The following is a 14,739-nucleotide window of genomic DNA, read 5'->3' on the forward strand; positions in this document are numbered from 1 at the left end:
TAAACACACTTAACCCCTGGCCAAGTGGCATAGCCAAGAACGGGAACTCTCATCCTCCTTCCTTCTGCAGATCAAAGCCCTAGAACTCGACCCCAACTTGTACAGGATTGGGCAGAGCAAAATCTTCTTCCGAACTGGCGTCCTGGCCCACCTAGAAGAGGAGCGGGACTTAAAGATCACCGACGTCATCATGGCTTTCCAGGCGATGTGTCGTGGCTACCTGGCCAGAAAGTAAAGACCCACGCGCTATCGCCCCCCTGCAAACACAGACCAGAAAGACAAAATTTCAGGGGGCTTTCTGGCCTCATGTTCTGATTTTCTGATTCTAAGAGGCCATCTGCTCTAAGATGCATCATTGATTGAATGGCAGCCTTCTCTTGGGGGAGAGAAATGCTACCACTTTAAATATATGCACTAGTTATAAGGGCAGGGCAGGAAGGGGTTAAGACCATGGGCTCTGGAGAGTTAGACGTGGGTTCTCATCCTGGCTCCCCTACTTATTTGCTGAAGAACCTTGGGAAGGTTACTCTACCTCTCTGAGCCTCAGGAAAATGAGCATAATCATTCCTGCCTCATAAACTTCTTTTAATGAGGGGTCAATGAAATACTGCATGAAAAGTGTTGAGAACAGCAGCTGGCTATCATTTCAGAAGTGTGAGAATATGATAAAGTGTCTGAGGAAAGAGTATTTGTGTCTATACCACTATGTCCAAGTGGGACTCATAAGGCAAAGTCGTAGAAGGTCTGATGCCCCCTCTGTTTTGGGAATCCTGGGGGCTGGGTGAGGGCTGTGGTTCCTCCCTGAAACTCACACCCCAAACAGGACACAGCGGCTGGCAGAGTAGCTCTTGTCCAGGGCATATGTCTTCAGGAGGTACGGACCATGCACTCATCTGCAGAGCCCTGACTGTGTCAAGCTGATTCATTGTCAAGTAGACCCAGGATGGTCAATGCCAGATCTGGGGAGCTCTTGGTCCAGGGACAGACCTAAACTGTTAACTTTCATAACTAATTTCTCTGTTGCCACCCCTCCCACCTCCAGACTGACTGGGGCAATTTTATTCTTCAAATTCACCCATATCCAAGATGGCAGCCGCAATGGCAGCCACACAGAGGCGAGAGGATGGTGCTCACTGTTCTGTGGTTTCTCAAACCCAGTAGCCTTAAGTAGGAAGAGTGCTGGTTCTGTGTCAGGTCTGGGATTTTAAATTATCTGAGGAAAGGATAGGTTTGTCAGACACTCAGCTTTGGGGAAGATGTGGCACAGCTGAGGGTGTAGGACATCCCTTAGGAATGGTGTAGCATAGATCAATTTCCTAGGTGTTGTCAGGACCACAGATCTGAATCCAGGGCATTTTGTGAGCCTTGGGTCTTCCTTGTCCACCGAGAAAGGCTCTGGCCTCCAGATGGTATACTTTTGCTGATGCTCAGAGCTTCCTGGAGAATCTGGGCTGGAGAGAATGGGGGACGTCCTTGTACAAGTCACTAAATCACAAGCCAAACAGAAGCGTCCTGCCTTCGGGATGCTGCGGGGCGGGATGCCGTGACAACACAGTGAGGTGTGTGTTGAGCCGAGCAGGTCTTCTCACAGCTCCCCTTCCCTCTCCCCAGGGCTTTTGCCAAGAGGCAGCAGCAGCTGACGGCCATGAAGGTGATTCAGAGGAACTGCGCCGCCTACCTCAAGCTGCGGAACTGGCAGTGGTGGCGGCTCTTCACCAAAGTGAGTGCCTCCTTCTCCCAACCCCCCACCCCCTCCCAGTCCTGGGTCTTCACTTGGACGCTGTCCATGTGGGACTGGAGGTGATTGACAGCAGGTGTGCAACTGAGGGCTCGAAACCAAACCTTGCCCTTTGGCAATTCTCCGGGCCTGAGAAAGGCCCCCTCTTTGGCACGTGGGTTACAGCCATGACCTTAACCCAGATGCAGAGCATTTCCATCCCCGCAAGGATCTCACCTATTGCCCCTTTAGAGCCCTACCCACTTCCCTCCATAACCCCAGCAAGCACGAATCTGTTGTCCATCTCTATAATTTTGTCATCTCAAGGATGTTCTATAAACGGGGTCCTTCAGTATGTCACCTTTTGAGATGGGCTTTTATCACGAAGTATCATTCTCTGGAGGTCCCTCCGTCCAGCTTGTTGTGTGTATCCATTGTTTTTTTCTCTGGGTACAACTTGGTCTTGCAGCATCGCTGGCTGTCATGAGCCAATCGTGCAAAGACTTGCTCTGTAGGGACAGACGTGGCTTTCTCTTAGGTGCCCTTGAGTGTGTAAAGTGGGCACAAACCTTTTTCAATGAGCAAGTAGGTATTGTGGAACTACTGTGCACCAGACACGTGCAAGGTGCTAGGGATGCCCTGGCCTCATGAATATTCTAGTTGAGTGGGGAAGCAGATGGGGTCAGCACAGGAACCAATGCCCATGGCAGACTGGGGTCAGCGCAGAAAGGAAGCCACAGTGTGTCTGACAGGGGCTCCCCTAGTGCCAGGCAGGGCTTGAACACAGGAGTTAGGAGTGAGCTTGGAAGAGCAGTGAGGGGAAGCTGCTCTGGGAAATGTTCATCCCCCCTGACCCAACTTCTAGAAAACTCTTCTCAGAAAACCATCTGAAATCAAGAAAATCAAGAATGAAGGGCATTCATTTACAAGAGCAAAATTTCAATGCCCAGCTCTGGCAGACTGACTCACACCAGCTCATCCATCAATGGGATATTTTTCAACCACTAAAAATGATGGTTATCTAAAAATCAAGCTGTAAAGCTGATGGGACAGCATGGGGTGATAATTATCTTGTAGTTTTTAGTAATAAAAGCAGCAAGTAGGGAATTCCCTGACGGTCTAGTGGTTAGGACTCCACGCTTTCACTGCCAGGTGCCTGGGTTCAATCCCTGGTGGGTGAACTAAGATCCCACAAGCCATGCAGCACAGCCAAAAAAAAAAAAAAGCAGCATGTTAACACTGGGCAGCGTGATCTCAGGTATATTTTTTTAATGTGTGGGACAATGCTGAGAATGGGAGGTAGGATGTAGGGGATTTTTCTTTCCTTTTCTCTTTGGAGGGAAACATATCAGTTTGTCGGCAGCAGTTCTCTCTCAGGATGGGACTAAATGGGGGGAGGGGAAACTTTCTCCTTTCACTTTGCACCTTTTCCCATTGCTCTAATTTAGGATTTTTCAATCTCAGCACTGCTGATATTTTGGGATGGATAATTCTGTGTCAGGGGGGCTGTCCTGAGCATTCTAGAATGTTGGGCAGCATCCCTGGCCTATACCCACTAGATGCCAGTAGCATTCCCCACCCCAGTTGTGACAGCTAAAACTGTCCCCAGAAATGCCAAATATCCCATTAGGATCTGCGAGTGGGGTAAAATTGTCCCTTGCTGAGAACCACTGATTTATTTATTACGAGAGTGTTTCCCTTGTGCCACAAAAGCAAGTGACGGGCTGACCCTGTGTGTGCAGGTGAAGCCCCTGCTGCAGGTGACGAGGCAGGAGGAGGAGATGCAGGCCAAGGAGGATGAGCTGCAGAAGACCAAGGAGAGGCAGCAGAAGGCAGAACGCGAGCTCCAGGAGCTGGGGCAGAAACACACGCAGGTACCGGGCCGGGAGCCCGGCCGGGGCTGCAGAGGGCAGGATGCCTGCTCCTGTGGGGCTCACGGGCCGTCTCCCCACCCTCTGCATGCAGCTGACCGAGGAGAAGAACCTGCTTCAGGAGCAGCTGCAGGCAGAGACGGAGCTGTACGCGGAGGCCGAGGAGATGCGGGTCCGGCTGGCAGCCAAGAAGCAGGAGCTGGAGGAGATCCTGCATGAGATGGAGGCCCGCCTGGAGGAGGAGGAAGACCGGGGCCAGCAGCTGCAGACAGAACGGAAGAAGATGGCCCAGCAGATGCTGGTAAGGCACTGCAGGGGCAGCCCTCGGGGGGTAAGAAATCCCTTGACCCTCACGGCAGGCCTGTGAGGTGCATCTGATGTTGTATGTCCCTTTTGGACAGAGAGAGAGAGACTAAGGCTCGGAGAGAAACCGCCATCTGCCCACCCAGGTCTCCCTGGAAGCCTGCTCAGTTCTACTGCCCCGCCTTTCATGTGCAAACACCTTGCCTCCTAATAGCAACCCTGGGTGAGGGGTAATTGTATCAGTAAGCTATTGTTGCAGAACCAAAACACCCCAAAACTTAGCAGCTTGGAAATAACAAACGTTTATCTCACACAGTCGTGACTCTTGAGAGTGGCTTAGCTGGGTGATTCTGGCTTAGAGCCTCGCACAAGGTTGCAGTCATGATGTCAGCCTGGGCTGCAGCATCTGAAGGCTGGACTGGGGCTGGAGGACTCACTTGCACATGGCTCACTCACACAACTGTAGGCAGGAGGCCTCCGTTCCTCACTATGTGGGCTTCTCCATAGGGCTGCTTGAGCGCCCTCACAATGTGGCGGCTGGCTTTCCCCAGATGGAGTGAATGAAGAGAGAACAGGGAGGAAGCTGCAAAGCCTTTTATAGCCCAATCTCTGACTTAGACACTCCACCACTTCCTCTTGATATTATTTGTTAGAAGCAAGTCACTAAGTCCAGCTGACACTCAAGGGGAGGAGAATTAGGCTCCACCTCTTGAAGGGAAGAGTATCAAAGAATTTATGGACATATTTTTAAACCACCATGGTATCTACTATCCCCATTTTACAGAGGAGGAGGCTGAGGCTCCATAAAGAGAAGTGGCTTACCCAAACCTTTTCTTTGTGATGAAAGGAGATGGCAGAGCCCTGCAGGGGGCCATCAGGCTAAGCCTCTGTATCCACGAGTCCCCAGAGCTCCGGGAGAGTGACTTTGTTTTAAGCAAGGCTGTGATTCTTTTCCTTCCCCCACAAAGGACCTGGAAGAACAGCTGGAGGAAGAGGAAGCTGCCAGGCAGAAGCTACAACTTGAGAAGGTCACGGCTGAGGCCAAGATCAAGAAACTGGAGGATGATATTCTGGTCATGGATGATCAGAACAATAAACTGTCAAAAGTGAGTGGGGCTGAGCGTCTTTGATAAAATGACAGGCTCATGAGGGCTGAGGACTCCAGATGCCTTCCCTTTTTAGCCAGAGACAAGGTATTGAAGGCCAAGCAAGTAGTTACCTCCAGCATTGACGTGGCGGCCTTGTGACTGCTGTCTGGATGCAGGTGTGCCATGGATGGGGTCCCCGGTGGTCCCACCAGCACCAGGGCTGCCACAGAGCAAGTCTCAGAAACACCAAGACCAATGGAACCCCCAAGTTGTACAAGGGTGGGCGGGCAATGTGCTTGGGATTCAGGGGCCCCTCTCACATTCTCACCGTCCATTTGCAGTTGGTAATAGGGGAACCAGTCGTCCTGGGACTGAAGGGTTTCTGGGATGTGGGACTTTCAGCCCTGAAGCCAGAAATGTCCCAGTGCAAACCAGGATGACTAGGTCACCCTAGTCAGTAACCACTAAGCAGCCCCACTGAGGCGGACTACCTTTAGTCCTTTGAGCTGGGCACTGACTGCGAGCCAGTCCGTGTCAGGTGCAGGGCACACACAGTGGAGGAGGACCCTGTCCTCGTAGGGCTTATATCCTAGTGAGGCAGCAAGTAGATAATCATACACGCAAACGTTAATTGCCATTGTGATCAGGACTCTGAAGGAGGTGTTCACCATCTTATAAGACCAGAGCACTAGGGGATGGGGGTGGGATTCAGGGGAGGCTTCCTGGAGGAAGTGACATTTAAGTGGAAACCTGAAGAGTGAGAAGCAGTTAGAAGGAGAGGGGGTGGAGGCACATTCCAGGCAGATGGTCCCATCTGTACAAGAGCCCTGAGGCTGGGAGGAGCTGGCCTGTGGTAGGAAAGGAAAGAGGGGCCCCCTGGCTGGGACATGAAGTTGAGAGGTGGAGGGGCCTGAGATGAGGAGTAGTCAATCTTTGGAAATTATTGTTAAGGAACTTCTCTTTCCCCACTGAAAACTCTAGGTAGCATTTGGTTATAATGTGGGCTTTCCTTTCAACTGTTTATCTGGAAATTACTAACAGTGAAATGTAGACCCTGGAGAAAAGGAAAAAATGAATGATATTTCTTTTTCTTTCCCCCCAAAGGAGCGAAAACTCCTTGAAGAGAGGATTAGTGACTTAACAACAAATCTTGCAGAAGAGGAAGAAAAAGCCAAGAATCTTACCAAGCTGAAAAATAAGCACGAATCTATGATTTCAGAACTGGAAGGTAAAACGGCTACCCAGTGATGGGTTTTTTTTGTTTTTTAAAAAATTATATATATATTTATTTATGGCTGCATTGGGTCTTCGTTGCTGCGTGCGGGCTTTCTCTAGTTGCGGCGAGCGGAGGCTACTCTTCGTTGTGGTGCGCGGGCTTCTCATTGCGGTGGCTTCTCTTGTTGTGGAGCATGGGCTCTAGAGCGCAGGCTCAGTAGTTGTGGCACACGGGCTTAGTTACTCAGCGGCATGTGGGATCTTCTCGAACCAGGGCTCGAACCCGCGTCCCCTGCATTGGCAGGCGGATTCTTAACCACCGCGCCACGAGGGAAGTCCCCCAGTGATGTTTTTTTTTGTTTGTTTGTTTTGCGGTACGCGGGCCTCTCACTGTTGTGGCCTCTCCCGTTGCGGAGCACAGGCTCCGGATGCGCAGGCTCAGCGGCCATGGCTCACGGGCCCAGTTGCTCCGCAGCATGTGGGATCTTCCCGGACCGAGGCACGAACCCACGTCCCCTGCATCGGCAGGCGGACTCTCAATCACTGCGCCACCAGGGAAGCCCCCCAGTGATGTTTTGAGTGGACATTTTAAAAGTAGGAATATCAGACAGGAAATTTGAGAATGGAGGATTACTGCAGGAAAGGGACAACCCTATCCAGCTGCCTGCTCACCCTTAGTGAACACACACATTAATTCCAGAAGGTGCTTGTCACCAGGACTGACTTTCCTTCCACAAGACAGTGGTGCCGGCGGGACAGTTACCAGTGGGGGGATGTGTGTGTGTGAATTTCCTCCATGTGAAATGCCTGAGCAGAAAGGCTCGTCCTCCAGGGGTCTCTCTGGTAGTGTCCACCTCCTGAGGGGCCCTGGCTTTGTTGTAGTGCGGCTGAAGAAGGAGGAGAAGAGCCGGCAGGAGCTGGAGAAGCTGAAGAGGAAGCTGGAGGGTGAGGCCAGCGACTTCCACGAGCAGATAGCCGACCTGCAGGCGCAGATCGCTGAGCTCAAGATGCAGCTGGCCAAGAAGGAGGAGGAGCTGCAGGCGGCCCTGGGCAGGTAGCGAGGCTGGCGGGGCAGGTCCAGTGTGTGCTGGTGCCCTGAGGGCCACTGCCGATCTGCGGGGGCCTCGGTCTTCCTCCTACAGGCAGGCCTCCATCTCATGCTAGGTGGCCCAGGCCAGGCTTTCCGGATGCCTTCCAGTCCTGCTGGCACCTTCAGAACTTTGCCTTTGACTTTCTTCTCTTCCCTCCAAACTCATCCTCTCTTCTCCCACTGTGTCTGCCTCTTGGGTGCCCAGCCTTTGTCGTCTACACCCCAGTTCTGGATTTCTGGTTGTGCACAGAGTCTGTTCTGTTGGCACCGCAAACACCACGTGTCTGAGGCTGGGAGGACCCTCCTGTCCCCTGCCCCCTCCTTCTGAGGTCCTTCTTTTTGCGAATGTGTCTCCTCCCTAGCTTTTACCCTCCTTCTTGTCCCACGCACAGCATGCAGCAGTCCTCAGAGTCTGCCCGTCCCCTGAGATGTGTCCCACACCCTTTCCTCTGTGCCCCCTTCTCCCAGCTCTGAGCTGGATTCCCTCTAACGGCTTCCCCCTGGGGGTATTACAGCAGCAACAACTAATGGGTATTAGCCTGCTCGCTGTATGCTAAGTTCTGCTCAAGCAGTATCTTTGTAGACACTTGGCCAGGTATGCGGCTGTTGCCTCCATTCACTGAGGAGGAAGCTGAGCCAGGGGAGGTGAAGGGACATGTGACAGTCACCCAGCTTTTGAGAGACAGGCTGGGATCCATTTTCTGATTGATCCCCTGGCCAGCTCTCCCTCAGCCCATTTGTGCCATGTGACAGTGCTAGGGTGATGGGCCGCCTTGTGCCTTCCCTCCTGAGGGTCCCTTTCCAACCATTGTGGGCAAAACCAGAGGCAGCTCCACAGTGGTCAGGAGGGAGCTCCCTTCCGTGCCATTCAGGCAAGGCTCCCCATGTCCCACACTGACCCACAGTCACTGCCTCCCCCGGTTTTAACATCCCCCCCGCCCCACCCCCAATCAGTGCCTGGCCAAGAGCTTTGCATGTAGAACTCAGACGCTAAGCAGATGGAAGAAAGAATAAACCAGTAGTTGCCAGGGAGGAATAATTGTCTGACATTCAGACAGCATCTATTAGGCTCCTAATGTAGACAAGGCACCTTGCTAGTCTGGGACAGCGCTTTGTATTGTCTATATCTCCCTGTCTCTGCCTCTTGTCTCTCACGCACACACGCACACGCACAGCATGACCTATTTTTTTACATCTGCCCTTGGAAACCACGTTTCTGCATAAGCCTCCAAACCGTCCAGCATGGCAAGAAGTGGTCTGCTGTGTTTCGGGACATGAACGAAACATGTTTTGATATGTATGGAACCCAAAAGGCTGGTTCCATAAAGCCATCTTTGGCCACATTGTGGGATGGATAGCAGGGGGCTCAGGACCCCAGGGTCTTAATTCTGGGGATCCGTCCCCGGCAGGCTTGATGATGAAATCACTCAGAAGAACAACGCCCTGAAGAAGATCCGGGAGCTGGAGGGTCACATCTCAGACCTCCAGGAGGACCTGGACTCAGAACGGGCCGCGAGGAGCAAAGCTGAGAAGCAGAAGCGGGACCTTGGGGAGGAGCTGGAGGCGCTGAAGACGGAGCTGGAGGACACGCTGGACAGCACGGCCACCCAACAGGAGCTCAGGTGAGGGGCCCCCGCCCCACTGATGCAACGGCTGGTGGAGAGGGGCAAACCTGAGCAGATCCTGGGTCATGGGGCTCCTCAGGCCCTATGCTTATCGGCCTGATTGTATTTTGCTTTAACTAATATAAGCATGCTTATTTTTAATCTTATTTTGTATCACAGTCAGAGGATATACTCAATTAGAGAATGATTTGAAAACTGTAGGAAAGTAGATACCAAAAGCATCACCCCCAGTCCCACCACAGTTAACAGTCTGGGGGATTTCATTCCTGTCTTTTCCTGTGTGTGTCTAAGTTTTGTGTTAAATTTTCAAAATAATATTTATTAGATTGGTCTCTGATTAAAGAGTCACTGCAGGCTAACAGCCAACAACAACAACAAAACAAACACAAAAACAAAACCCACCATAAGAACAGGTCACCTGCCAGATAATGAAAGTCACTGCCTGACTTTAGTGAAACTAGGTCGCTTATTCATTCAACAAATACACAAATGTGCTTTGAGTGCACCCTGTATCAAGCGCTAACATGGAGATTTATTTCCCACATTTTGGGTTTTGTGCTGCATCACTTACCTGGGCCTAGAAGCCAGCACAATGTTCTCCATTCCCACTGGCCCAGTGCAATGGCTCAGAGCATGGGCACAGAGTCAGACTGTTTGGGTTCAAATTCTTGTCCTATCACACAATGGTTTCAACAGCTTGGGCAAGCTGCTTACTCTTTCTTAGCTTTAGTTTCCTTATCTATAAAATAGAAATGATAATATTCTTGCCTCTGAATATCATATGAGATGACATATACCCAGAACTTAGGTCAGGGCCTGGCATATTGTGCATGCTCAGTAAATAAGAGCTAATGTTAATATTTACGGAACACTTTGCAGTTCACTTTGCATTCTTCCAACATCATGTGCTGTATTTTGTGTATTTGTTTGCCAGCCCTGGGAGGTTCTGGGCAGGTAGCATGCTCCTCGTTTTGAGGAAATTCCAGGTCCAGAGAGGTTAGGTGACTCCCCCAAGGTCACACAGCTAGGGAGGGGTGATGATGAAGACCATAGCTCCAAGTCCCAGGAGAGCGCTCGTTCTTCTGCACAGTACTGTCTGAGGTGAACCGCTGTCTCCTCCACCGCCAGCCACTGTGTTCTTCCTGTCCAGGGCCAAGAGGGAGCAGGAAGTGACAATCCTGAAGAAGGCCCTGGATGAGGAGACCCGGTCCCACGAGGCCCAGGTGCAGGAGATGAGGCAGAAGCACACACAGGCCGTGGAGGAGCTCACTGAGCAGCTGGAGCAGTTCAAGAGGGTGAGTTGCGATGCTTTTTTCGTGACAACAAAATATCACGAAGATATGTCAACAGCTTCAAATAACTACATATCAGTGTCTATACTGAGACCAGTAACAAGCTACAACGATTCGAATGAGAGTGATGGCAGCCAGCATTTATTAAGTGCTTACTGTATATTATGCTGATTAATCTTTACAACCACCCACTGGGATAGGTACAATGAAGCTCATTTTACACATGAAGGAACTGAGGTCCAGAGCACCTAGAGGTCACACAGCTAGTCAGCGAGAGTCCAAGCAGTCTGGCTATGGACCCACTTCTTAGCCTCTCTAGGGTAGGGTCTACTATACACTGCCCTTATGGATAAGCAAAGTTTGGCAAAACTTCTGGGAAGGTAACAACACTGAGAACCTTCTAGCCATCTTCATTTCTCTGCACATCAGAAGACTATCATTATTTGATTTGAGTAGCAAGACAGCTCTCCCTGGTGTAGTTTTTTTTTTTTTTTTAATTTTGGCTGCGTTGGGTCTCGTTGCTGCGCGGGCCTTCTCTAGTTGCGGTGAGCGGGGGCTACTCTTCGTTGTGGTGTGCGGCCTTCTCATTGCGATGGCTTCTCTTGTTGCAGAGCATGGGCTCTGTCTAGGCTCATGGGCTCTAGAGCGCAGGCTCAGTAGTTGTGGTGCATGGGCTTAGTTGCTCCATGGCATGTGGGATCTTCCCGGACCAGGGCTCCAATCCATGTCCCCTGCATTGGCAGGCGGATTCTTAGCCAGTGCGCCACCAGGGAAGTCCCCTGGTGTAGTTTGAGACTGGCTAGATCTAATCTTTCTTTTTCCCATGGTTGGCTACTTGGGGTATATGGGACTTGAGACAGTTAAATAGCTCTACTCTGAATGCTTCATATCGGGAACTTTCTCTCCCTTTGGAGAATTTCCTTGTATTTCATTCCCAGGAGGGAATTTTTTTAGCTTACGACATCCTGCCAGGTTGCTTCCCTAAGAGTCTGAATTATACCATCCTCAGCGCTACAGCTTCCCCCCTGCACTTTCTAGATTAAATGGCTGTTGTGTTACCTAAAAATCGTTGGAGTTTGCATTTGTTTCTATGGCCAAAGTAAATGTTCTTCTATGAGCTGGTTCACCATGGGTTCTATCAGAATCTCGGAATTTTCCTGTACATTTAAATAACGCTAGCAATCCCTCATACAGCACTGATTACATGCCACTGTTCCAACGTTTTACGGACACTGACTCATTTAATTTCACCCGTGACCTTTGCTAAAATGCAGATCTCCAGGCTCCACGCTGAAACTCACTGTGCCAGGCTGAACACCCCTCACACTCCAAATGGAGAAAAGGACACCTGTTCATGTCTCCTTGTCACTTGTCACATGGGGTCTGAATATGAATCTTCAGCGTTCTGTCCGTTCTTTGTATGTGTTGGATAAATAAGACCTTGCTAATTTTATCTACATGTATTTCCCCTTTTAATTGTTTTCCTTTTTTTATGTTCAGAAGTTATTTTTTTATTGTGATAGAATCTGAACCCAAATGGGCTCTTCCCACCTTCTGAAACAGTAAGCCCTCCAGACAGTAGTAAGGTGTATGTGTCCCTCTTACTCTGTGTTTGGAAGAGTGGGGCCTGGAAAGGTAACTGACCAGCGCCAAGCCAGGTGGCAGTCAGAGGTGAGCAGGGGCTGGAAGCCACACCCCAGATTCACAGCCTGGCCTCTTTGGAAAGCCTCAGTTGTTCACGCCACCAGCAGACAGCATCCACATCTGACCTGTATAAGAAAGAGGAGGCTGGGAACGCCTGTCCACCATCTCAGGAGCGTTGAAAAAGAGGACTATTTTACCTCTAGCAACTTTTCAGATTGTTGGGAAAAACTTGTAACATCATTCCTATCTTGAATCCCCTTACATGTGTATAGTGTTGCCACCATTCTGGGAAAAAGGTTTTTGGGGAGCCCAGATCCCGTGAGGTCCCCCAGGGTCCTTGCTCATCAATCTGCACTGTTACCCTAAGAGGCACTTTGTCCCTGTCTGAGGTCCCATCAGCTCTTAGTCACACCTGGAGCAGAGGAATGGTTTCTGAGGCTGCCTGGACACTGCACAGCACCTTCCTGGGGGCTGAGGGTGAGCCCACTGTTGCTTCCTCTGCTCTTGGGACCCACACTTCTCTCTTGCTTCTTTCCTCCTCCCTACAGCCCTGGGAGAAGGGCCCTCCCTTCTTCTGCTTTTTCCCAAAATACTTTTTTTCTTGGAGAAACTCATGCACCTACATGAGCTAGTTAGATAAAATAACATTCTCTAAACTTTCACAGAAATGGCAGTGTACATTCAATGATAAACTTGATGGACAATAGGGAATGGTGGGGACTGGGGCCAAGTGGAGTGTGACTGCCCTATTTACAGGGCTGGCTGCTATTGCAGATCCAGCTGATTGTTACCCTGGAGGAAGGCAAGACCTCTGTTTCCAGATCTTTAGTTTGTTTTTTTGAAAGTCAGACTTACAGAGGTATATGCAGCAAAATGCACCAATTTTACATGTATAGTTCAATAATTTTGACAAATGTATTCACTAGTGTAACAACCACCTAGCCATGAAATAGAACATTTGATTTTTAAAAAGAGAAGCTGGGAATCCAGATTTTTATGTGGTATTTCTTAATTAAAATGTTAAAAGGTACTGCATGGATTAAACAGGACAGGATGGCAGGGTTGATGCAGCCCAGGGGATGCCAGTTTGCAACCTCTGTGCTTTAGGAAAACGGAATCCAAAAAGTCTTACTGGTGACTGTGTGTTCTTCACTGTGCCGGGTCCCTCCCCTGAGGCGGGGGGCACAGGTCCCCGGACTTAGGGAGGGGAAAGGAAAGAGAAAGATCCCCCGACAGCACAGGTCCCTATCTTAAATGCTCGCCCAGCCATGGCTGTAACACCTTCCCTCCCCTCTGCCTCTTTGGTCAGGCCAAGGCCAACCTGGACAAGAACAAGCAGGCGCTGGAGAAAGAGAACGCAGACCTGGCTGGAGAGCTGCGTGTCCTGAGCCAAGCCAAGCAGGAGGTGGAGCACAAGAAGAAGAAGCTGGAGGTGCAGCTGCAGGAGCTGCAGTCCAAGTGCAGCGATGGAGAACGGGCCCGGGCCGAGCTCAATGACAAGGTCCACAAACTGCAGGTGAGGCAGGCTTCGCTGGGACCCTTGAGGGATGAGGCTCTTCTGGCTAACAAAGCCTCTCTTGTGGCAAAGCAAGTCCGTTTCCTCTGGTTACATTCCTTGGGGAGATGAGATGGTCACCCTATTCAATTTAATCTTTAAAAACTCTCTTCCACTCAGTGAGTATTTATTGAGTGCCTGCTGTATGCCAGACACCATGTTTAATCCTGAGATACAAGAGCAAGGAAGCAGACAGATACTGTCCCTGCCCCAGAACTCCAGACTAGTGAAGGGAAAGACATTAATAACCACATAAATGAACGTAAAATGCTGCTGGAAAGCAGAGGCACATAATGCAGTAAGTGTAAATAATATGGGTGCCTGGGCTGCAGGAGGAGGGGTCAGGAAAGGCTTCCCTAAGAAAGATGATGTATAGTCTGACAGATAAGAAGTCTATCTACTTACAGGCAGAGGGAGCAGCATGTGTAAAGGCCCGGCGGTAAGCGGGAAATTAGGAGATCACGTAAGGCCAGTAGAGCTAGATGCCGAATGGAAGGGGAAATGTGGCACAAAATGGGATTGGAGAGGTAGGTTGTGGCCAGAGGACACAGGGCCTTCAAGGCCCTATTATATGTATGTTGGTCTTTACTCTGAGTGATGGGAAACCACTGATGGGTTTTAAGTTGAAGAACGACATGGTCTGGTTTTCTTTGGTCTTAATTAGCTTTGAATAGACACTTGGCCTGACTTGCCATTCGTGGGATACGGCCCCACTTCTGATAAGGATTTAATGCACCTAGAGCCTGGGATGAGGGTGCAGGGCAGCGTTAAGTATGAATTTTTCCACATGCAGTTGGGCACGGGGTTTTGCTGTCCTAATACAAGCAACGTCCTGAAGGAGTGGAGTCAAGATCATTTATGTCCTTCCTGTAAATGGGAAGAGGACAGACGGTGGGCAGCTATCTCCGAAAGGACTTGCTCAGAGATACCAGCTCCTGGAGTAAAAGGCAGAGACAAGTTAGAAGGCTTTTTACCTTTAGTGTCTGCGTCTTTGGTTTTGCCATAAGAGTCAGTGAAAGGGCGAAGAGCAGGGGTGAAGAAGAGGGGTGGTAGGGACAGGACCCTTGGAAGTGGAAGTGCCACCTGCAGTCTCTTCCCCCACTTTAGGGAGTGAGTGAGTCCAGACCATTGTTCAGTGTCTGGAGCCTCAGACCTGCTGCTTCATCTTTGCCAACCTTGGCAAGGATCCAGGATCCATTTAGAGGGCTCAGGGCCCAGTCAGCACAGTCTAACTACAGTCTAACAGGGCTCTCACAGGGTCCTAGAACCAGAGTCTACAGCCAGAGATTGCAACTTGTATGCAATGTACTTCCCTGGGGGACCATGGAGTGACCATGAC

General features: G+C 50.4%; 1 protein-coding gene across 2 annotated transcripts in view; it reads left to right on the forward strand.

Annotated features, from left to right (window-relative positions):
* Positions 1 to 14,739, forward strand: part of MYH11 (myosin heavy chain 11) — a 125,518-nt gene that overhangs the window by 95,045 nt on the left and 15,734 nt on the right. For both annotated transcript variants that reach the window (XM_082644054.1, XM_082644055.1), the window contains 10 exons: positions 71 to 231; positions 1,612 to 1,720; positions 3,460 to 3,591; positions 3,683 to 3,889; positions 4,860 to 4,997; positions 6,084 to 6,207; positions 7,077 to 7,248; positions 8,694 to 8,906; positions 10,060 to 10,204; positions 13,155 to 13,361. In XM_082644054.1, coding sequence (XP_082500180.1) covers positions 71 to 231; positions 1,612 to 1,720; positions 3,460 to 3,591; positions 3,683 to 3,889; positions 4,860 to 4,997; positions 6,084 to 6,207; positions 7,077 to 7,248; positions 8,694 to 8,906; positions 10,060 to 10,204; positions 13,155 to 13,361 — 1,608 coding nt within the window. The remainder of the gene's footprint in view (positions 1 to 70; positions 232 to 1,611; positions 1,721 to 3,459; positions 3,592 to 3,682; positions 3,890 to 4,859; positions 4,998 to 6,083; positions 6,208 to 7,076; positions 7,249 to 8,693; positions 8,907 to 10,059; positions 10,205 to 13,154; positions 13,362 to 14,739) is intronic.

Source organism: Mesoplodon mirus (genome assembly GCF_964341445.2).
Source record: "Mesoplodon mirus genome assembly, chromosome: 15".
Taxonomy (NCBI): Eukaryota; Metazoa; Chordata; class Mammalia; order Artiodactyla; family Ziphiidae; genus Mesoplodon; species Mesoplodon mirus.